Source organism: Chiloscyllium plagiosum, chromosome 36 (genome assembly GCF_004010195.1).
Source record: "Chiloscyllium plagiosum isolate BGI_BamShark_2017 chromosome 36, ASM401019v2, whole genome shotgun sequence".
In the NCBI taxonomy this organism is placed as follows: domain Eukaryota; kingdom Metazoa; phylum Chordata; class Chondrichthyes; order Orectolobiformes; family Hemiscylliidae; genus Chiloscyllium; species Chiloscyllium plagiosum.
Genome location: NC_057745.1, coordinates 9,044,054 through 9,067,317, shown reverse-complemented (window position 1 = coordinate 9,067,317; position 23,264 = coordinate 9,044,054). Strand labels below are relative to the sequence as shown.

The following is a 23,264-nucleotide window of genomic DNA, read 5'->3' as shown; positions in this document are numbered from 1 at the left end:
GCTTTGACTGAACCTAAAATACACCAGAATTTAGTTCCCGGTTCAATTCAGGCTCAGGTAGCTTTTTGAGGTGTTGAGGACTGCAGATTACTGTCGAATGCTCTGCATTCCAGCGGCCCTCACTCTGTTGGTACAGACTAACCCCCTACAGCGGGCAGGCAGACGTGCCCGATTCAATAGCAACTCCTTTTACAAAAACATACCGTCGGGATGTGACGGCCTGTGTCCGGCTGGACTACATGGGGGTGGGCTGCTTTAAGGACGAAGCGTCATTGAACTGACTGCTAACGTTCTCTAACTTCCAACCCCTCCCCCCCCCTGTTTTTTTTTATAAAAAGTACAGTTATTAAGTGCCAGAGATTTATTACAAGCCTGTGATACAAAGGCACAGCAGCGTCTGGCAAAAGGGTAAATGTTATCTTGCAGGAGGTTAACCTGAAGCGAAGGGAAATTATCCGATTTTTGTAAATCGCAAGACTCCCTGGATTTAAAGAGACAGGTTTGTGCAATTTTGCAATGCATTCTTTTAAAAAAAATGTTGTGGTTGATGTTCATATGAGTTCAGTTTTGTTCGGATTTTAAGGGGGAAGAAATTTGCAAGTGACCTTTCAAAGTATGTCCCACCAAACAAAAAAAAAAGCAATATTTGTGAGAGGGAGCTGAAATAATTACCCTTTTGTTGGGAAGATAAGAGAGGGTTGAAGAGATACGTGAGGAATCTGCGTGAATCTGATTAATCAAGGAGCCAAGTTCCAATTGTAGTGAGTTTGCTGAGATTAAAAAAAAACAAGTATAATTTAATTGTTAACGTGTTAACGGATAGGACAATTAAAACATTTTTCCAGTACCTATTTCAAAAAAATCCTAAAATGTACAAAAAAAATGTATTTTTCTGATAACATTCGTTATCCGAGTCCTTGTTAATTAAGAAACAAAGAAGAAAATACATTTTCACACATTTCTGGTATCCAGGACCCTAATATAGGGCAATGTGGATGTAGCACATTTTATTGCAATATTTCAATCAGATTCATTATTCGTTTTTGTTTAAAAAAACAGATTTCTCTCTATTTCGTTTATTGTTACTGTGAGATTTTATGATGAACTTGGAAGTTGAATTGTAGATTCAACCACACTATCGACAAAATGCCCGTGTTGATGGTTGGTTTGCGGTGCGGTCGGGAGAGAGATTCGTGCGGAAGTGGAGTTCTGAAGTTTTTGAAACTCGGGAAGAATTCCTAAACTTTTTGGGACAAAGTTTTGAGGGAATAGCTTTCTGCAGCGCCATCTGCTGGCAATGTCGCGCTCTGCAGCGACAAGGATTGGCAGGGTCCCCAAAGACATGACAGAGAGCGGCAGGAGATATAAGAATATTTAAGAAATAATACTTCTCAACACGTCGAATTAATTACTGTACCAAAAAAATAGACACACCCTCCAGATGCACCCTATTTTAATGCATTTTTTTGTCGGGGCTGGGGTTATTTTCGCTGGCTTAATTTGGGCAAATTTTGATGCAGATCTAAGCTGTTTTCTCCCTGTTGCAATATTTGTTTAGTTCTGAATATTTCTGTCAAATAAAGTTAAGAATCGCTGTAAATATCATCATTGCTATTATATGTCTGGTTGAAGTACAAATTGACTGCAGTTAGTATGATGATCGCTGGAAGTAATTTCTCAAATTTGGAACAAGGAAAGAAAACAAATAATAATTATTACTTGAAAATAAATGCAAATTATTGCGAAACATTTTAATGTTTCACAAAACTAAACTATTATGTAAAGTGTAGTGTCTAGTGTAAGTAAGCACCAATTTTAAAATGTTGTTCAAATGCCTGAGGTTGCTGCTTTAATATGAAGGCATTTAGTGTTTTCTATGAGCTCAAGATGTTTAAAGCTACAGCGACATGGGGTGACTTCACAACTTAGATAATAGCCTCAGGTCCGAAGCACATAATCCAGCCTAACGTTCTGTGACATACTGAGGGAGCTCTGCACTGTCGAGGGTGATGTGCTAAACTGCAAGGCCTGCTCAAGGAAGATATTAAAGATGCCTTGCTGTTTTGTGAAGGCTGTGGCCACACCAACATTTCTCCTTCAACTAATGCTGCAAAAAGAATGCGTTATCTGGCCACTGATCTTTGTGGGATCTTACTGTACACAAAGTGTCATTTGTTCCATAACCATGGTAGCTGCCTCAGCTGCAAAATACTTTCAGATTTGAGTCAAGGTAGATTTGTCGCATTCCTCCAATTGGCTCACCAGGATCCTGCGAATGTTTCTCCCTTATGTGACAATTTAATGTCCGTTTGAAATCACTGATGTTGTTGCTCGCATGCCCCTCAAGCTCCAGGCCATTACCACGCATTGTGTAAGAGTTCCTCTTCATGTCCCAGCTTCTAGCCTGTTCCCTAGTCCCTGTACTCAAACCTTAAACCTGTACTTCACTAGTCCCTGTACTTAAACCTTACATGTGTGTTGGAGGAAGTGAGGACTGCAGATGCTGGAGATCAGAGCTGAAAATGCGTTGCTGGAAAAGCGCAGCAGGTCAGGCAGCATCCAAGGAGCAGGAGAATCGACGGGCTCATGCCCGAAGCATTGATTCTCCTGCTCCTTGGATGCTGCCAGACCTGCTGCGCTTTTCCAGCAACACATTTTCAGCTTACATCTGTGTTCCCTAGTCTCTGTTCTTAAAACTTAAATCTGTGTTCCTTTGTTCTTGCACCATTAAGTATAGGAGCAGCCTTTCCCTGTGTACCTTATCTAACCCTGTCATAATCTTGGATGCCTCCGTTAAATCTCCCCTCGATCTCCCTTGTTCAAAGGAACACAACTGTAGTTTCACCAACCTAACTTTCACCCATGAAATTGTCCTTTTTAAAATCTCCTCAGTGGCTTCTCAGGAGCCGTTATGTGGCCAGAAATCAGCTCCGTTTGGCTGCTCATGGAGATTGCTCAAAGGGTTTGAGGGGAATAAAATACAGCAGCAGTTAGACCCTTTTGTTGTCACTCGCAATCTTCTGTGCGGCAGAAGAGGACTGTGGGTAGCCCATTTATAGTGCATCAAGCTGCATCTCACCCTCACTCACAGGACTTGGGGTCCAGACCCTAATCTGGAAACTGAATTAAATTTTCTCAGGAAACAAAGATCAAAATTTGCAGAAGCTCAGATTTCAGCTCATGTCATTTTCAATGAAGTTTCTATTCAACATACCTATACCTTTGCTATCTGTATCAGAAAGGAGGGGGGAGATGGGATGAAATTCTGCAAATCAAGCAATGCCCTGTTAATGTGGGACCCACCTGAGGTGCAGCGGTGAAGACAAGAGCCTTCCAAAGGACGCCAAGTCTGCTGACGTGCAGTTATCAGGGGAAATGGGTGGAATTAATTGTGAAATATAATCTGCAGAACAATATCCAAACATTTACCTTTGTACTCAGAACAGAATTTGATTTGAGAGTGTGTTGCTGGAAAAGCACAGCAGATCAGGCAGCATCAGAGGAGCAGGAAAATTTTCCTGCTGCGCTTTTCCAGCAACACACTCTCAACTCTGATCTCCAGCATATGCAGTCCTCACTGTCTCCTACAGAGTTTGGTTTGTTGAGTGACCAAGAAACCTTGCAACTGTGTCCCAAGGGGATCTTCTTATTCTTTTGAAGAAATAAAATTTTTGTCAAATGGGGATTGCTTCCCCCTGGAAGTGCTGGAATCAGACAGTGAATGCTTCCAAAATGAAATTGGTTCTTGAGCAAAGTGGGGGCATGGTTGGAATGGGCTACGGAGTTGGGATGGGTAGGATGTGATGACCTGGTGGGATTATCGATAAACTACTCATCAGAAACTCCCAGTGGCACATGGTGGAGTTTGAATTCATTGAAAAAAAACCTCCTGAATTAAGCATCTAATGATGACGGTGAAACTGTTGTCGATTGTTGGAAAAACCCATCTGGTTCACTAATGTCCATTTTAAAGATGAGAATCTGCCACCTTAATTAATCGTGTGACTCCAGACCCACAGCAATGTGGGTGACCTATAAATACCCTAAGGGCAATTAGGGACAGGTAATAACTGACTCAGCCAGGGATATCCACATCTCATTAGTCAATTTAAAAACAGACTCTCTAACTCAATGGAAAAGTGTCAATGGGCTAACACTGTTGCACTGTAGGACTCTTTAAAAAGTTATTTATTTGTGGGATGTGGGCGTATCTGGCTGGCCATCATTTACTACCCGTCCCTAGTTGCCCTTGAGAAGCTGGTGGGGAGTTGCCTTCTTGAACAAACACATCCACCTGCAATGCCCTTCGGGAGGGAATTCCAGGATTTTGACCCAGTGACCATGAAAGAGGAGGTTATTGCTGAGCAGATGCGGCTTGATAGCGCCGTCAATGACACCTTCCATCACTTTACTCCTGATTGAGAGTAGACTGTTGGAGCGGTAATTGACTGGGTTGGATTTGTCCTTTCACAGCACTGTGTGAACATGCTACATCAGTCTGTCACTGTACATTAACAAGAGCGGAGGAGCCTTGTACTCAATGCAGCAGACACAAGATGTTAACTTTGACTGAGTGGTGGCATCGTCTTCTGAGGAAATCCAGCCACCAAGATCAAGCACAAAGTCTGGGCTCACTTTCCAGTGCAGTCTTGAGAGAATACTGCACTGTGGAGAGAGGTCAACTTTTGGATGAAACATTGAACCCTCTTGTCTCTCTCCCGATCAACTGTAGTTTATGTTCTTTATGTTGGCTTCTGCTGCCATCTGCTGTCAGAGCTTAGACATTAACCCCTCAGGTCAAAAGGACCTTGATGCTGAATTGTTTTCAGCTCAGGAGATTGGGACTGGAGACTTGTCAGTTTAAAATAGTGAAGCACTAACTTATCAATGAACTATTTCTTGCCATGTTGGGCAAACCAGTTAGTGATTCACATTTGGGAATATTCTACCAGAGATCATTCTCACCTCCAACTCATCTTGATAACTGAAAGCTGAAATGGACAAGAGATTCTTATTTATAAACTGATTAATATTCTGGTTGTCTGCCATTAGTGACTGCAATGTTAGAGATGGGTATTGGTGATACAAGTGATCACCAGTTGCATTTACCAACAACAGCAACTTACATTTATATAGCTCCTTTAACACAATGGAACATACCAAGATGCTCCACAGGCACATTATTAAAGAAGGTGTGATACTGAACTGCACAGGAGATTTTAGGTCAGGTGACCAAAACTCGGTCAAAGAAGTCAGTTTTTAGGACTGTCTAATGGAGGAAGATGAGGCGGTGAGGTATAGGAAGGATTTTTCAGAGCTGGGACCTCTGCAATGACCAAGGAACAGCCACTAATGGAACAAAAATTTAAAAAAAGTAAAATGCTGCAGATGCTGGAGTTCTGAAAGAAAAGCAAAAAGTGCTGGAGAAACTCAGCAGGCCCAGCAGCTTCCAAGCAAATAGAAAAAGAATTAAGGCTTTGAGTCAAATGTGATTTCTTCAGAATTCCAAATAAGAGTTATATTGGTCTCAAGCAGTTAACTCTGTTTCCCTCTGCACAGATGCCATCAGGTTCCAGCTGAGTTCCACCAGTATTTTCTGTTTTTATTTTAATTATATGGGCAGCACAGTGACTCAGTGGTTAGCGCTGCTGCCTCACATCGCCAGGGATCTGGGTTCAGTTCCACCCTCAGGCAACTGCGTGGAGTTTGCACATTCTTCTCGTGTCTGTGTGGGTTTCCTCTGGCAAGTCCAGTTTCGTCCCACAGTCCAAAGATGTGCAGGTTAGTGTGGCTTGGCTATGCTAAATTGTCCAGAGTGTGCAGGCTAGGTGGATTAGCCATGGGGAATGCAGGGTTACAGGAATAGGGCAGAGGATTGGGTCTGGGTGTAGTTTCTTCAGAGGGTCACTGTGGACTCGATGGGCTAAATGGCCTGCTTCCACATTGTGGGGATTCTATAGAGGAACACAGATGAGGAGGTACATATCCCTCAGGTTATTGTGAGGTTGGAGATTAGAGATAGGGAACGGAGATGCTGTCGGGAAATTTTAACACTGGGTTGGAATTTTAAAATCAAAATGCAACTGGAATATGTAGGTCAGTGAGCACAGGAGTGACATGTTTCAGGGAGTAGAATTTTACATGAGTACATGTTTACAATGTGTAAAATGGAAGGACCAGCCAGAAATGCATTGCAAGAGTCAAAACCTGAGTTAGTGGAGGTGTGGATGAGGGTCTCGGCAAACAGGTGAGCAACTTTAACTTAGCAATCTCCTCATTGTAAGAAAAACTCCTGAGAACCACAAACAGAGAACTATCAGCAGTGGGCCAAAGAAGGAGCTATTAGATAAAGTAATTGGGAGCTTGGTAAAAATGTTTTAAGGAGGATTGGTATATTTCTGTATCTCATTTCTAGTGCCTGAATGCTGCTGGCCTCAAGTTGAGGGAGTGAGCTTGAGGCCCTCCCTCAAAATAGGAGTATATCCCTGCCATGGAGGTGGACAGCTACCGAACAATGTTAAGGCACCAATTGGGGTGCATTTACGACTTTGGAGAAGCCGTGGCCATGTGCTGAAGCTCAATGGAAGTGGCTGTCTGTGACTGTAGCCCACAAAGAGTGGACAATGGATGTAAATGGGTGGAATCAAGGTTGAGACCCTATAGTGGAAGAATGTTCCTCTCCAGCCATGGAAACCTCCTGGGCTGGAATCCTTGTTGTTTGCTTGACGCTATGCAGATGACGCCATTTTGGTTTTCTCTCACAGACACTCAGGTTCAGCTACAGTGAGACCCTGTCCTTAATTGGACAGTGAGCACGCAGAGTGGTTGTTAGGAGCCCACCTGTGAGCATATTGCTCGTACCCAGCAAGTGTTGGCAAGGGACCTCCAACTAATGCCAACCTTGGTTGGTGAGGCAGGTGGTAAAACAGCCCATGGTGTCAGCATTATCACTGCATAGACAGCTGAGTGGGTAGCACCAGTTCCTTTTATTTCAAAAATGCACTTTATTCATAACAAATCTTTACATAAATACATAGTCACTGAAGCAAATTGGTTCTGTACAGTAGCATTTGGAGAAATGAACAGACATTAGAGTTTGACTTTATCCAACAAACAAACCTAAGTCATTTCTTACTTGTTCAAGATATATTTATATATATTTGAGGCACTGGAAGGGTCCGAATACTGAACAGACCCCCATTGTACTTTGGCCAAATGACCTTAGATGGTGGTCTTTCCCCACTGCGCTTTGACAGCAGCTGCCATAAGTTTCAGTGCGTCCTTCAGCACATAGTCCTGGACCTTGGAATGTATCAGTGTGCAACACTCTAACACTCAGTCAGGGTCAACTCCTTCTTCTGGAAGACCCATATGTTTTGGGTGGACCAAAGAGTGTCTTTCATTAAGTTGATGGTCCTCCAGGCACAGTTGATGCTTGTCTTGGGGAAGAGCCCACAGAACATGGCGAGTCCCACGTCACGGAGCTGCTCAAGACAAATCTCAATGAAAACCACTACATCTCTTTCCAGACTTGCTTTGCAAAGGCACATTCCAGAAGGAGATGTATGATCATCTCTACCTCCCAGGTTGCCCCATGTCTTGTGTCCTATTAATATTGACCCTGACAGAAACGTAAACCCAAGGCTCAGTGCTGAGGAGCAAGCATGATGCCTCTTATTGTCCATTGTCTCTTCATGCTTGCTATTTAGGCATGCACACCACGTTGAAATAGTTTTTCTGCTTTTAGCACAGGTTTTATAGAATGTTTACCCAATTTTTTTGGAATTCAGAATCCTGATTTGTTTCTGGACCCTGGACACAAACAGCTGTCATTCCAGACACTGGCCACTGCGTGGAGCAGGCGAGGCCACCCTGCCTCCTGCACTCCCGCGCCGCTCGGTGGCCGGAGGTCGATACTACAACAACTCAACAGCGCCACCAAGTGGCAAAGCTGATCAGTACAGCAATGTCAAATTTCTGAACAAGGTCAAAAATCAAACGACAGCAGGTTATAGTCCAACAGGTTTATTCAGGCTTTTCATGTGGACATAGGACTTTAGGAGCAGGATAGGCCATTAAGCCCATCGGAGACACTCCATCATGCTATTTATAACCTTTCATAAATAAAAGTGGGAAATTGCAGTTTTCTCTCCATATGAGCTTCACTGAAAATTGCAAAGTGGTCAGTGCATTCTTGAAAAGTATGGACACAGTGACTTCAGTTCTGATTCATTACAATGTATTATTTGTCAGGTTGCTAAAGATATCTCGTCTGGTTTCTTCTTATGATCTGGAGGCCTTCAAACTGTTAACTTCCTTCTTAAAGCAGTACTGATCCGAACCACTTTTTTTTCCCTTTGTAGGGCTTGTGGATGCAAGCTGTAATGATGTTTGATCGGAGTGTGGTCCTCCTCCTGCTGGCTAGTTTGCCCCTGTGCCTTGCACAGATTGGTGCGTTCTACATTAACGGCAATGGGAATGGCAATGGGAACGGTGAGTGTAAGTGTTGCCATTAATCCTAGTTTACCCTTCAATCATCTCCATTTCAGACCAGTGACTGTTGCCCTGTCATTGTTGATGGATTTGGTGTGATGTTACTCTGGCTATTGAGGTTCACAAGGTCAATTCCTGGAATGGCGGGATTACCTTACACTGAAAGACTGGAGTGACTGGGCTTGTATACCCTTGGGTTTAGAAGACTGAAAGGGGATCTGACTGAGACATATAAGATTATTAAAGGATTGGACACTCTGGAGGCAGGAAACATGTTTCCGCTGATGGGTGAGTGCCGAACCAGAGGACACAGCTTAAAAATATGGGGTAGACCATTTAGGACAGAGATGAGGAGAAACTTCTCCACCCAGAGAGTGGTGGCTGTGTGGAATGCTCTGCCCCAGAGGGCAGTGGAGGCCCAGTGTCTGGATTCATTTAAGAAAGTGTTGGATAGAGCTGTCAAGGATTGTGGAATCAAGGGTTATGGAGATAAGGCAGGAACAGGATACTGATTAAGGATGATCAGCCATGATCATATTGAATGATAGTGCAGGCTCAAAGGGCAGAATGGCCTACTCCTGCACCTATTGTCTATTGAAAGGACTATTTAGGCACCTCCTGTCCTGGTTGTCATTTATCCTACTTTCTATTGTGCCCTTTTGAACAAGGTTGTGTTAACTGGTTGAATTACTATTTGTGATACGTGCAGCTTGTACACATGATCAGTAGCGCCTTATATTTTTTTCTCTTCTAACCAGAAGTGTATTCCTGCACAACTGAATGGATTTTTTCCCCACCACCAATACACCTGTGTAACTTTTTACCTTTATGTAGCATCACTAAAACACCAGAGAATCCAACTAATAATTAACTTATACACAGAGCTCTTTTGGTACCTTTTATTACATCAGAAGATCTCAAAGAGCTTTACAGCCGGTGAAGTATCTTTGATGTATAGTCACTGTAAACGTTTTAAAATTTTATCTATTTTTCCTGATCAACCTGTTCAGGGATGTTATTACACACCTCTGGAACAGGTGGGTCTTGAACCCAGGTCTCCCGGCCTAGGGGCTCTACCTCAAGAGGGCCCTTGTCATTTTTATAATGTAGGATATTTGGCAAGCAATTTGTTTACCACAAGCTCCCACAAATCTTGATGTGATAATAAACAGATATTCTGCTTTAGTATTTGTTGATTAAGGCACATTCAGAGACTCCCCTCACTTTCCAATGTGCTTCCTGGTGGCTTGTTGATATAGTATAAAGGCCATTTGACTCATTAAACACATTCTCTACATAAACTATCAGAGACTTTATTTCACTTTCTGATACCCCAGTCAACTTATGTAGAAAATAGTTCAGAATATATGGAACGTGAACCTGGGCTTTCTGGTCCAGATATAGGGATACTCCCACTGTGTCGCAAGTCTTCCTGTTACACCTATCTAACTATGACACACCTATCTATTATTCTTCAGCAAGTTGGACATATAGACATTTCCATGCTCTAACTAACTGGGGAAGCTCATCCAATTTCCTCTTCTTCTTTCCCAAATATGGAGACTCATTGCTGAGCATCTCCTTTCAGAGGTGGGACCCAATACACCCCATTATTCACCTGGCTCTTTTCCATGGACAGGCCCAGACATTGAGGGGTTAGTTGGAGAATTTCCCTTTTACAATGTTCCTGCTACGCTGCGGCTCTGAGGGCCTGGACACACAAGTTGTCATGGTGACGTTGTTCCCAACGTTTTTGAAACTGCTCCCAAGGAGGTCTGCGCAGGAGAAAAATAAATATTAGAGGGAGCGCAGGGTGGCAGGGGATTGAATTGAGCCCTGATTCTTCCCCCATTGGAACAGCTGAGGAGCAGCGATCCTGACTGATGGCCTCGCTCCCTTTCCCACCATCACTATAGTCAGCTCCTATCTCAACCAACACGACATGTACTGGGTCAGCAAGCCTCATGATTGCCTGTGTCTCTTGTGATTCAATATTCCAGCAGTCTGTTGTTTTAAAAACTAGCGCTAAATGTTAGCATTGATCAGTTTTTGCTTTCATCATTTCTTTTCAGACTACAACAGCGTCAAGCTCCATATCGAAACCCAAAAGGACAGACTGTTTGCATACCGAGGGGAGAATGTGACCCTGGCTTGTCACTACCATTATGAGCCGGCAGTGAACGTGACCCGAAAGGTCAGAGTTAAATGGTCCAAGCTCAACATGGATTTCTCCAAAGAGAGTGACGTGATTGTGGCAATTGGACTGCGCCATCGCAGTTTCGGGGAGTTCAGGGGTCGCGTCTACCTGCAGCAGAATGACGAGCGTGAGGCATCGTTGGTTATCACTGACGTCAGGCTGGAGGATTATGGGAAATACAAGTGTGAAGTGATTGACGGACTGGAGGATGAAAGCAGCATTGTTGAGCTGGAGTTACGAGGTAATCTCCAGATTAGACATCTCCCCCTGTGGAATGGGTATTTTAGTGAACTGCACAGCCTACTGCATTGTTAGTCATCCATTTACTGAAGGAGGAGTCATTCTGTTACACCTACCTAACTATTACACACCTACTTATTGTATTCCATTGTTCAATACAAACTCCAGTCTGCTCTTTACCCTTCCTCATCATCTCCACTTTAGAACATAGAACATAGAAAAGTACAGCACAGAACAGGCCCTTTGGCCCACGATGTTGTGCCGAGGTTTAATCCTAATGTAAAATATAATAAATTAACCTACACACCTCTCAATTCACTGCTATCTATGTGCATGTCCAGCAGTTGCTTAAATGTCCCTAATGGCTCTGCTTCCACAACCACCGCTGGCAACGCATTCCATGCATTCACAACTCTGTGCAAAGAACCTACCTCTGACATCTCCTCTATACCTTTCTGCTAATATCTTAAAACTATGACCCCTCATACCAGTCAATCCTGCCCTGGGGAAGAGTCTCTGGCTATTGACTCTATTTATTCCTCTCATTACCTTGTTTACCTCAATCAGGTCTCCTCTCTTTTTCCTTCTCTCCAGAGAGAAAAGTCCGAGCTTATTCAATCTTTCTTCGTAAGGCAAGCCCTCCAGTCCAGGCAGCTTCCTGGTAAACCTTCTTTGCACCCTTTCCAGTGCCCCTGTATCATTCCAAGAGTAGGGCGACCAGAACTGGACACAATATTCCAAGTGTGGTCTCACCAGGGTCTTGTAGAGCTGCAGCAAAACCTCGCAGCTCTTAAACTCGATCCACCTGTTAATGAAAGCCAAAACACCATATGCTTTCTTAACAACCCTATCTACTTGGGTGGCAACTTTGAGGGATCTATGTACTTGAACACCAAGATCCCTCTGTTCCTTCACACTGCCAAGAATCCTGTCTTTAATCCTGTATTCAGCATCCAAGTTCGACCTTCCAAAATGCATCACTTCGCATTTATCCAGGTTGAACTCCATCTGCTATTTCTCAGCCCAGCTCTGCACCCTGTCTATGTCACACTGTAGCCTGCAATAGCCCTAGATACTATCAACGGCACCTCCAACCTTTTGTGTCATCTGAACATTTACTAATCCACCTCTCAACCTCCTCATCCAAGTAATTTATAAAAACTACAAAGAGCAGAGGCCCAAGAACAGAGTCCTGCGGGACCCCACTCAACACTGACCTCCAGGCAGAAGACTTTCCATTTACAACCACTCTCTGCCTTCTGTCAGCCAACCAATTCTGAATCCAGTACTCAAATCTCCCTGTCTTCCATACTTCCTGATTCTTTATGAATGAGCCAACCATGGGGAACCCTATCAAATACCTTGCTGAAGTCCACATACACCACATCCACTGCTCGACCTTCATCGACCTGTCTTGTCACCTCCTCAAAGAACTCAATAAGATTTGTGAGGCATGACCTGCCCCTCTCAAAGCCATGCTAACTGCCTTTAATCACACTATGCTTTGCCAAATAGTCATAAATCCTATCCCTCAGAATTCTTTCCAAAACTTTGCTGACCACAGACATAAGACTGACTGGTCTGTAATTGCCAGGGATTTCCCTATTCCCCTTCCATAAAATATTACTTTGCTCCATAAAATAAACTAAATCACAAGTGACAGTGCTTTTTAGGAAAAAGACAACTAGTGTCCTTAGTTAGTCTTCCCTACACGTGACTCCAGATCGTCAACAATGAAGTTGACTCTTAACTGCCTTCTGGGCAATTAAGGATGGGCAATAAATGCTGGTCTAGCCAATCATGTCCATCTCTAGTGAATGAACAAAACAAATTGCCCACTAGGGGCACTACAGGAGCAGACGTAGACCAGCCAGGTTTTTCAATGGATAATCTGATAATTGTCAACTCCACATTACTATCTTAACTCCATAATTTTTGATTCCTTCAATGATTAGAACTCCATTCTTCTCAGCCTTGAAATATCTAGCCCACCCAGCCTTCAGTGGTAAAGAATTCCACAGATTCACTCCCCACTGAGAGAAAAGAAATCCTCCTTACCTCCATCTTAAATAGACAACCCCTTACTCTGAGATGACATGAGATATTAACCACATTAAACATAATCCATCACTGAAAAGGACCTTCATCAAAATTTCATGGGAAAGGGACAGACAACACTTCAGCCTCTGTGATGTCCACCTATCCCATAATGCTCCAAGGGCACCACTAGCCCTTAAATATATCTCTAATCAGCATCAACCGCTCTCTTACTTCTCACTTGCATATGCTTCAGATACTTTCAAATCTGTTCAGGGATTTTATTACAGCACCCCTGGAGGTAGGTGAGACTTGGCCCTGGGTCTTCTGGCTCAGAGGTAAGGACACTACCACTGCACCACAATAGGCCACATCTCATGGTTCATTCTTAAAGGGACTATCATTGAGAAATATTAGCAGCTGAAGTTGGAATGAGAGTCACATGAGTACTGACCTTTCAACTCGTGTCTATGGCTGATTTTAGAGTAACTCTGCCGAAACACCTCTTCAATCAATGGACAGTAGAAATCTGGAACTTTCTTCCCAAAAAGATCTGCTCAGGTTTGAGTTTCCACTGAAAGTTTCAAAATCAAGATTGATAAGGTTTTTATTAGGCAGGGGTTTAATGGCTGTGAGAGCAAGGTGAATAAATAGAGTTAATTACAGATCAGTGGAGGTTTTGCTGAATAGCATAGTCAGACCGAGGGGCCGAATGGCCTAATACTGTTTCTGTGTTGATAACAATCTCTATTCTGGATGGGGGGGTATTTATGGGCTGGCATGGTGGCTCAATGGTTAGAACTGCAGCCTCACAGTGCCAGGGCTCCGTGTTCAATTCCAGCCTCAGGCAATTGTCTGCGTGGAGTTTGCACATTCTCTGTATCTGTGTGAGCTTCCTCTGGGTGCTCTGGTTTCCACCCATAGTCCAAAGATGTGCATGTTAGGTGAATTGGCCATGCTAAATTGCCTGTAGTGTTCAGGGATGTGTAGGCTAGGTGCATTAGTCAGAGGTAAATGTAGAATAATAGGGTTCGGGAATGGGGCTGGGTGGGATACCTTTCAGAGGGTTGATGTGGGCTTGTTGAGCTGCAGGACCTGTTTCCATAATGTAGGGATTCTAGGATGGGACATAATTGAGAAGGGGACAGGTTTAGTTCCTCAGGCACTGAATACAGCACTCAAATGGCCATAAACTGGATATGTGCATGTCAAAAATTAATTGAACAAAAGGGCCTTCCACCAGGAAGTGGAAACGTGAACATTTCTGATGTGAGTACATGTGGGTTTGGGTAAGTTGTCAGGACTCAAGCTGATTTTTGAGCTCATTTCACTACAGGAAGGAACTGAAACCGATTGTAATAGAACCAATTGAAGGAGAGCAGCACCGTCCAGAGACTGATATTGCCAGTTGAGATGGTGCAGTTACCAACTGAGCCACAGATGTTCAGGTGAAGTTCCATGGTGTTGTGCATCACCTTTTGAGCACCCGGTTTGCAGAGTCTCACACTTGCCCATACCTTGTCTTCCAGGTGTGGTCTTCCCTTACCAGCCCCACCATGGCCGATACCAGCTGAACTTCCATGAAGCCAAGCAAGCCTGCGAGGAGCAGGATGCCATGATCGCCTCCTTCGAGCAGTTGTTCCAGGCCTGGGAGGAGGGATTAGATTGGTGCAACGCTGGCTGGCTGATGGATGGCTCAGTGCAGTACCCCATCACAATACCACGTGGACCATGTGGGGGCAAGCACAACTCAGCGGGCGTCCGGAACTATGGGCAGCGGCACAAACACCTCCACCGATACGATGTATTTTGTTTTGCCTCAACTTTGAAAGGTATGTAGGGCAGAGAGCTCAGAGCGTACCTTAACAGGGATAGATTCCCACCCAAATAAGAAATGGAGCATAAAGCTGTACAGAGGCACAGAAAGTGTTTCTAAGTGGAAGGATCAGGGTTTGCACCCATGATGCTGAACACATTGGATCAGCAATTGCAAAGGTGCCCCATTAGGGTTGGCATGGAGCAGAGAGCCAGTGCCTTCCTGAAGGAAGGATGGAAAAGCAAATTAGAGGCTGAATCTCTTCTCCCTGTCTCTCTCACTGCCTGTGCCTCCTGCTTGTATGGATGTGTCCATGTGTCCCGAGATGTGGGCTCCAGTTTATGGATTACCTCCCAGTGGTATCGATGGCATTGGGGAGGAGTGGGACGGGGGGGGGGGCGGGGGTATAATGATGAAGTTGGGGGGAAAGGCACAGATCTGTGATTTGGGCATCGCTGAGAAGATCATTTACCAATACAACAGGTTTTCTCAATTCACAAAAGTTTACATTTGTAAAGACTTGCAAATTTCTGTTTGAAATAGAATAGACATTTTGGCAGCTACAATTTGAATTTGCTTTTCTATCCAAAATGTTCTTCTATGGACAGTTCAAATGGTTTGCTGAATGAATACCTCAGTTTTAGTATTGGGCTATCTGATTGGAAAGCATCAAGTCAATTCCATCTGCACATAACGTCCACAAGATTGAGTTTAAGGGTCACCAGAGAGCAGTTGCCTGGATTGGTTTAGTTTTCATTTCCCTCTCTGTATAGCCCCTAAATTATTGACTGCCGTTGTCTTACCCCATCAGCACTGAGCAGGACCATGGAGGACTTGCCAGTCTGAGACCCTCAACAAACACTCAGTCATTAGGGAGAGACACAATGTGATATATAGTGGATCAGGGGGATTATGTGGAAATGTGTCATCTGTGTGGCATGCTAAGACTCTTTCTAAGATGGAAGGTCATGGGTTCAGGGCCTTGAGCACAGGACTTAGGGTGAGACAGATGGAAAGCAGTGACTGGTAGGTGTCAACTTTCAGGATTAGAATAGCCTTTATTGTCATGTGCACTCGACTGAATGCAATGTAAAGTTTGTAACGTCGCCTTTCGGTGCCATTCAGGTACAGGGTACCTGGGTACAGATACTTGAAGTGTTATTTCAGAATTGAAATAGTGGAAAAAATATAGACTAGCATGGGAATACAGAGTTTAAAAGTCCAGAATGTGAATAAAAAGTATCTTCAAAGAACTCAAGTTAAGCTCCTTTTTCTCTGAGTCTGTGTCTGTTGGGCTTCAGAACGCAAGGCCTCGCTGCTTCCAAGTGCTGGCCTCTGTCTGGACTCACCTCTAGGACCCGTCCCCCGGCGGGCCTGGGCTCACCCTGCTCCCCCTCTGAGCCCCAGCTCTGCCTAACTCTGGGACTCTGCTCGTGCTTGCTCTGCTGCTCCCGCTCTGGGCTCTGGCTCCGGCCTGGACTTGGGCTCTGGCTGCGGCCTGGTCTTGCTCTGCTCCCGCTCTGGGCTCTGGCCGTGACTCGTCTCCTGCACCGGGCTGGTCTCGGACTCCGTTCTCCATTCCCTTCCAGTAGAGCACTTTAAGAAGTTAAAAGTTTTGGTTGGGGGTGGGGGTGTCAAGAAAAAACTGCAGCAAGAGGTAAAAACAGAGAACAAGAGAAAAAGCAGCTGGCGAGCAGAGGAGCTCCGGCTGGAGTGCCTTACTCTGCTACTGTCTTCAGAGGAGGCTTTAGACTGTCTTCACTCTGAGATGAACTTAAAAAAAAAATCCCCAGTGCCAATTTGAAGAACAGTAGAGATATTCATCCCAGAGTCCTTACTGATATTTATCCCTCAAGCAATACTATTGTATCAGAGGAGCTGGTCACCGCGGAATCTTGCTGTGCAGATTAGTCATATTGATTCCTACATGGCAGCAATTTGATTGTCTGTAAGGTACTTTGACATGAGCTGAGTGTTTGAAAGAAGTGCCAGTTTTTCTTTGGCATTTGAGCCTCTGGTGCTGATGTCAGTGTAGGAATACCAGGAGCATTCTTGGTGCTGTGCCATTGGGTGGACTGCTTGCTTCACATTCTGACTCCATTGTCTTTGCCTCCTTTTCCAGGTAAATTGTACTTCCGACGCCGTCCGCTGAAGTTCACCTTTGATGAAGCGGTTAAAGCCTGCCGTGACGATGGCGGTGAGATTGCTAAAGTGGGCCAGCTCTACGCCGCCTGGAAGTTCCAAAAGTTTGACCGCTGTGAGGCCGGCTGGGTCGCCGACGGCAGTGTTCGCTACCCCATTGCCTTCCCACGGCCCAAATGTGGCCCACCAGAGCCTGGGGTTCGCACCTTTGGCTTCCCAAGGAAGGAGAATGGGAGGTTTGGGGTCTACTGCTTTAAGTTGAGTTAAAGGCCAGGGTCTGTGGCTGTGTCGATCACAGGAGGACCTGTACTCAATCGCCTTCATGGATTATTGTGGCAGTACTCATCTTTAAAGGTGAAATCAGATTATTTAAGAAAACAGTTAGAAGATAACATTGTGATTCCCAAATCTACCTAAGTCAACTTGGAGAATCCTTTCTAATTTCTATTAATTTGAGATTTCCTGTATACATCTATATTTTTGATTTCCATAGTATATAGACTTATATTCACTTCAGGAGGACCTTGTGGAAAGAAAAAAAACTAAACCCAGCCTGCAAGGATTCACTAAAGCAGCTTTTAAAAATCAAAATGTCCCATTATACTGTGAGACTCCATGCCGTCACTTTTGCGTTCAGAATCTCTCTACCCCCGACTTCTCCCCTGCTTCCCTCTTCCCTCATTCCTTTTTGTTTCTCCGTCGATCTATCTTTATGTAAGAGCCCACAGTAGTCCAAGCAGTGATCTCAGTCATAGCAACCAGGAATCAAATCAACTTGTTTGGAGGCAAAGACCTTAGTGTTGCAGTGTCAGGTACCCAATGTGCAACCATGAGTCTGGCATTTACCAAATAAGTCCACTTTATGACCTTTAGATTATTTGAATTGAAATATAATAATGCAGCACATTATACTATGTATATTAGCAAACTGAGCTCAGTTCAATCGTTGACATTTGGGGGTGCCACAATGGCTCAGTGGTTAGCACCACTGCCTCACAGCGGGAGAGACCTGAGTTCAATTCCAACCTCGGGTGAATGTCTGTGTGGAGTTTGCACATTCTCCCTGTGAGTGTGTAGGTTTCTTCTGGGTGCTCTGGTTTCCTCCCACAGTCCAAAAGATTTGCAGGAGAGGTGGATTAGCCATGGGAAAAGCAGGGTTACAGGAATGGGGTGGTTCCGGGTGGGAGGGTCAGTGTGGACTTGATGGGCCGAAAGGCCTGCTTCCACACTGTAGCGATTCTATGATTAACAACCAGTATACAGAATAATTCTGTTCCAATGTACGGCTTTGTGATATGACACTATTCACTGTGTTGAAAAAGTTTTGTACAGGAAACAAGATCCAGTTATTATGTGGCTAAGTTAAGCAACGTACCATCCCAAAACAAAATGGTATGTTGAGAGAGCTAATTTGAAGATCAGTTTTATCAGTAAATTGATGTTTATTTTGCATATTTTGGAATCATAGTTGGTAAAGCTCAAGTGTTTTGTGATCGACCAGAGATTAGAGAAAAGAGCCAAAACAAAAAGGCTGTGATATGTGAACCTCCTCTAACAGGAGCTCTCCATATTGAGGAAGTTAAATTGCCTCACTTTAAAGAAGTAACAAGGATCAGACACAGAACATCCTCATTCCTCTGCCCAACTTAATATAATTGGAGAAAATTGACATCACCCCATTTGATTAGGAAACATAGATGAGTCGTCACACATTTCATCAGGGATCTGGCTGCACATCTCGAAACTATAAGAATTAGGAGCAGGCAATTCAAACCCTCAAGCCTGCTCTGCCATTTGGTACAATCATGGCTGATCTTACCTTGGCCTTCACGCCACTTTCTGGTACTCCCATAACTTTCCAAATGAGTACTACTTAAAAATCTGTCTATTTCCTTTGTAAATCAAGCTAGACTACTAAGGATCAACACCCTGTCACATACTTATGGTAAATAAGGGGTTGTCCAGGGAAGACTCTCTCTGACTAAGGTGTAGATGGTAATTTACCATCAGTAATGTAATGTTTTTACTGTGCTGCATCCTGTCAGATACGTCTTCTCTGGTTTATCATTAGTCTTTAACGGGGTCTGCTTACGAACCCCCAAGCTTTGAAACAACTTTGGGCTGCAGCTTGAGAATAAATTTGAGTGGAGTCGCCAGTGAATCTTAGGTTTGCACTTGAGCTGTGACAGAATTCCTTTCCATATCTCCTGCCTTGTCTACTGAAGGTCCTGGCTGTCTGTAATGGAGCAATTCCACCAGCAGCCCATTCGTATCTACGTGATGAACTATTTGATCAAAGGAACACAGTTGAACACAATCCTGTCCTTATCCAATGTCCAAAGCAGTAAATGCAGAGATGAAGAGTGTGAATATTGTTTCGTTCTTTTCCCAAGTTCAAAGGCGCTGAGGTTTCTGCTCCCACACCCTGTCCCTGCTTTGTTCGCACCACAGACCAGCGATCGATCCTAGCACCTTTTAGTCTGTATCATGAGGCTGTCTGGGACATTTCCCTACTGATCCTCCGGCAGAACTAAGACTGGGTTACTGCTCCAAATTCTGAAAAGTCTTGGGAATCCATGAACATTTTAAATGCAACAATTTTTCCAACACAATTTATTTTCTATCTGCTGTCTTCAAAGAAAACACCTGATTTTATCTTTAAAGTGTGAGTACTTTGACCAACTGAGAAACCAATGCTTATATACTGTTTACCCAGGAAGTAAAGGAAGCCCTGTTTTAATGGTTAGGGTCAATGTTTAACAAGACTGCAGGTATCTGCAGCAACCTTCCACATTGCATGAGAGAAGGAGATGGAGGAATGATATTTTGCATTTTTAGAAGTTTTATGGCTATTTTATAATGTTGTATTAGTTTGAAGAGGAAATTATTGTCACTCAGATTTCGGTTTAGATTGTGTAGGACACAATTGTGTAGTGCAGTTTTACATTACTGTTCATTCTCACTGGAATCCCACATCCAGCTGATTCACTGGATGGTAACTAAGAGTCACTGCTTCTAGCCCTCTCTCCATTCCTAAGCCACAGTTCTATCACAGCAGAAATTGGAGAGCAGGAGTCTGCTAATCTCGCGCCGGGGAGGAAGCCGTTTGGAGAATACATTCTTCTGCACCTACAGAGTTATCTGCAGGCTGGATTATGTACATTTGTATAAAAGATGGTTTGAAAATGCTTTAAGCCTGAAGGTATAGACCCTGCATGTGGTATTTATTCAACTCTGAATGTTTATTCCAAACCAAATTTTCATTTAAAAGATAAATAGATACTATAATAGACAGGAAAGGGATTGTGTTTGATGATGTACATTGCTTGTATTATGTTTATGACATTAGATTAAGTTTCTTTCTGTTGATTGGGAATGCTGGGAGCAAAGCAAATTAAACCAACTAGGGCTGGGTCATTAAGTTGGATTTGATTAACCTCTGTCTATGCCACAACATTTAAGATATAACCACAGACTGGCCGATACCCATAATTTTGACATGCTGAAAAATGAGTAGTGCTTGTACCTTGACTTTCCATTTATGGAATACCATGTCATCACTTTGCTAGGGCTTGTATATGAAATCAGCTTAGGCAGTCCCAACTCCGGTCCCTATGGTTAGGGGCACAGAATTATAAACTGCTAGGCATTAAACACAAATTAGCTGTAAGCTGAGTGATCTCATACACTCAGGGAAGCCCCAAGAAAGGCCTATGGCTGAAATTGACTTTCTGGTGAGGATTTTACTAATACCCCAACATTACTAAGATATAGAGTGCTTTGTTTAAACCTTGCATGTCTACAATATCCAGAGACCACAATTGTTAAAGTTATATTTTATTCAGGAAGAAATCTTTGGTTTTGTTGTGTTTATCCCCCAAATTACATTTGACAGATGTAGAGCTCGTGGGCAGACTAATGAGGTCCTCTGTAACTTGACTGTCAGGATGGGTGTGAGACTCATGTGTTCTTCTAGGTGACCATCCCTTGGCAGAGATGTAGTATAGCATATTGATTGACTAGCCATCTAAATGGGGTTCTGTCTGATTGGCAGCAGACTGGATATGTCTATGATATATAAGCTGTGATGTGTAGGGTGTCCGATGCTCTTTAGCCATTTGGTATTTTGACATGTTTAATAGGTTCTGTGCTTCAAAGGGAAGTTTTACCTACTTTACTATAAAGGTCCTGTAACTCTGCTCTCTTTATCCACTCAAATATGCAAACAGTTGAGGGAAGCGCACATAAACACATAGCTTTTCTGTCAAGTGCAAAAATCCCAAGGCTCTGGCTGGTTCTAGGGCCACTCTAAGGAATATGGGGCCTTAAAGCATTGGGACATAGCCCATTATACCACATACTTTTGGTTTCAGTAATAGGGTGTGGTTGATTTCCTTTTCCACTTGTGCTATGACTGTGAGAAATCTTTACTCCAAATAGTGTCCAATGTCTGTTTTTCGTTTGATAAGTAAGTAGAGAATAAACAGCACTGACGTCCACTCTGGTGGCCTTTCCAAACATACTGACTGTGAATAGAGGTCTGTGGAGCAGCAACTCTGACTGGGTCACATTTGAGATGAAGAGCAAGTGGTCAGTAAAATGATTGGCAAATGTATGATGTGTGCCCCAGTATTGATTTGTGCCCATGCTGCTTCTTTTGAGTACAAGTAACTGTCTAGAAATCACATCATCTTCAGACATAGCTAAAGCACCTATCCCTTTGATTTCTGATACTGGCTGGAAGAAAGGAATGTTCTCAGTTTCAGCTGAAATCAGGTGGAGCGAGAGAGATCCCAGTGCACTAAATATAAAGATATAAATTCATTTTCAATTCTCTAGCTGATGGGAGGTCTTTCCCAATATGCTTTGCCTCAATCTCCAGAAAGATGCAACAGTCGATTTAGTCAAAGACTGTAAAACAAATGATTTAAAGACAGGAGTACTCCCTAAAGCTAATGTTACATATTATTTAGATTCTTATCTTTTTACTCTTCTGTTGACCTAAGATGTTTCTATATTGCATTCATAGACATTTTTATTGTTTAGACTATGGATATATGTTGATGACTTGTTCGGTACCGACATTTATTACTCCTCTCTTATGAGAAGATTTGTTATAATTATGTAACCGAAAGACTCTTGACACATCGTCTTTGAGAGGTAAACTTTGATATTGGATAAATGTGCTTTTGCTGTTGACTTTAGCCTATATTTACAATAAAATATGTCTAGACTGTATACATTTACAAAAGTACAGCCAAAACCAAATCATAACTCTGAGTCAATGCAAGTATGTTCTGTTCATTTGATGCAGAATGCATGCCTTAATGGCTTCAACTTTAGACAAACTTGAACTTATTTTAAGAGTAACAGATTTTTTTTTCTCTTTTTGTCTGGATGTGGAGACTAGTTTCCACCTTGATATTGATGCCTGAAAGTCTGTAGCTAATTAACATTTTAAAAAAAGCACTATGGTGTTTGCAGTTAATCTTATGTTTGCTTTATACTCCATGTCCTCTTATACACATTGCTGGCAAGTTTACTCTGTAAAAATAAGTCCTTGCGGATGAATGAAATGTCCACGTAACAGAACCTTTCAAATAAATGAATTGTAATGTTCAAAAATAAGTTGGGTTTATTTATAGCAAAGAAATTAGGTTTAATTTCATGTGTGAAACATGTTATTACGCAGAGGTAAAATTTATGTTTAGGTAGAAGAGAATTAAACTAAAATGAAACATTGGCCTGAATAATTTGTTTATGACAGTGAATCTCAATAGTGTCTGCTATACATGAATAGGCCAAACATTCACTATGTTATTATTGTTGAAGAATAACAGTGATTAAAGGGTTACAACATCAAAGCTCAAAACTCTCTTTATAAAGGTTTTTTATAAACAAATGGACCCAGTATGAAAAACATTCACCATCAATAACTGTATAAGTTACAGTTTTCAAAAATGTATTTATTGTAGTTTCCAGTCAATTTAAAATCCTTGGCATTTAATCTCTGCATAATCCAGATTATTCAAGTCATAATGAATAACTTAAATGTTATTAAAAATCTAAATTTCTGAACTGCTGAAGAGATGCAGTACATGGCTGTATATTAGCCCGGAGAGGTTAGTCAATTGGGAGAGGTCACTGCTGGCTTTAGATGTCTTAAGTGAATAAATCTGCTTCTGAATGAATGAAGGCGATTTAGTTAAATGTAGAGTTGCCTCCCACACAGACAAACAAATATGTGTATAACTTGTTAAAGTGTGTTCCTGATGAATCCTGATTGGCACCTCCTTAAATCATCACAGTTTTACTTTGTGAACCCAGAGAATGGAACAT

General features: G+C 42.9%; 1 protein-coding gene across 2 annotated transcripts; it reads left to right on the top strand.

Annotated features, from left to right (window-relative positions):
• LOC122540818 (hyaluronan and proteoglycan link protein 3-like) lies at positions 1–17,957 on the top strand. 2 transcript variants are annotated; one of them, XM_043677031.1, is made up of 5 exons: positions 1–499; positions 8,364–8,499; positions 10,566–10,931; positions 14,497–14,799; positions 16,906–17,957. In XM_043677031.1, the coding sequence occupies exons 2-5, from the start codon at positions 8,373–8,375 to the stop codon at positions 17,190–17,192; spliced, it is 1,083 nt and encodes a 360-aa protein (XP_043532966.1). In that variant the 5' UTR covers positions 1–499; positions 8,364–8,372; the 3' UTR covers positions 17,193–17,957. The 2 variants fall into 2 exon arrangements, with proteins under 2 accessions (XP_043532966.1, XP_043532967.1); XM_043677032.1 differs by having other exon boundaries at positions 3–499; positions 8,364–8,493.
• The last annotated feature ends 5,307 nt before the right edge of the window (positions 17,958–23,264 follow it).

Coding starts and splice junctions, on each gene's coding strand:
- LOC122540818 (XM_043677031.1), top strand. CDS start 8,373: ATGCAAGCTGTAATGATGTTTGATCGGAGTGTGGTCCTCCTCCTGCTG. Junction 8,500..10,565: donor TGGCAATGGGAACGGTGAGT/GTAAGTGTTGCC, acceptor ATTTCTTTTCAG/ACTACAACAGCGTCAAGCTC. Junction 14,800..16,905: donor TTTTGCCTCAACTTTGAAAG/GTATGTAGGGCA, acceptor CTCCTTTTCCAG/GTAAATTGTACTTCCGACGC.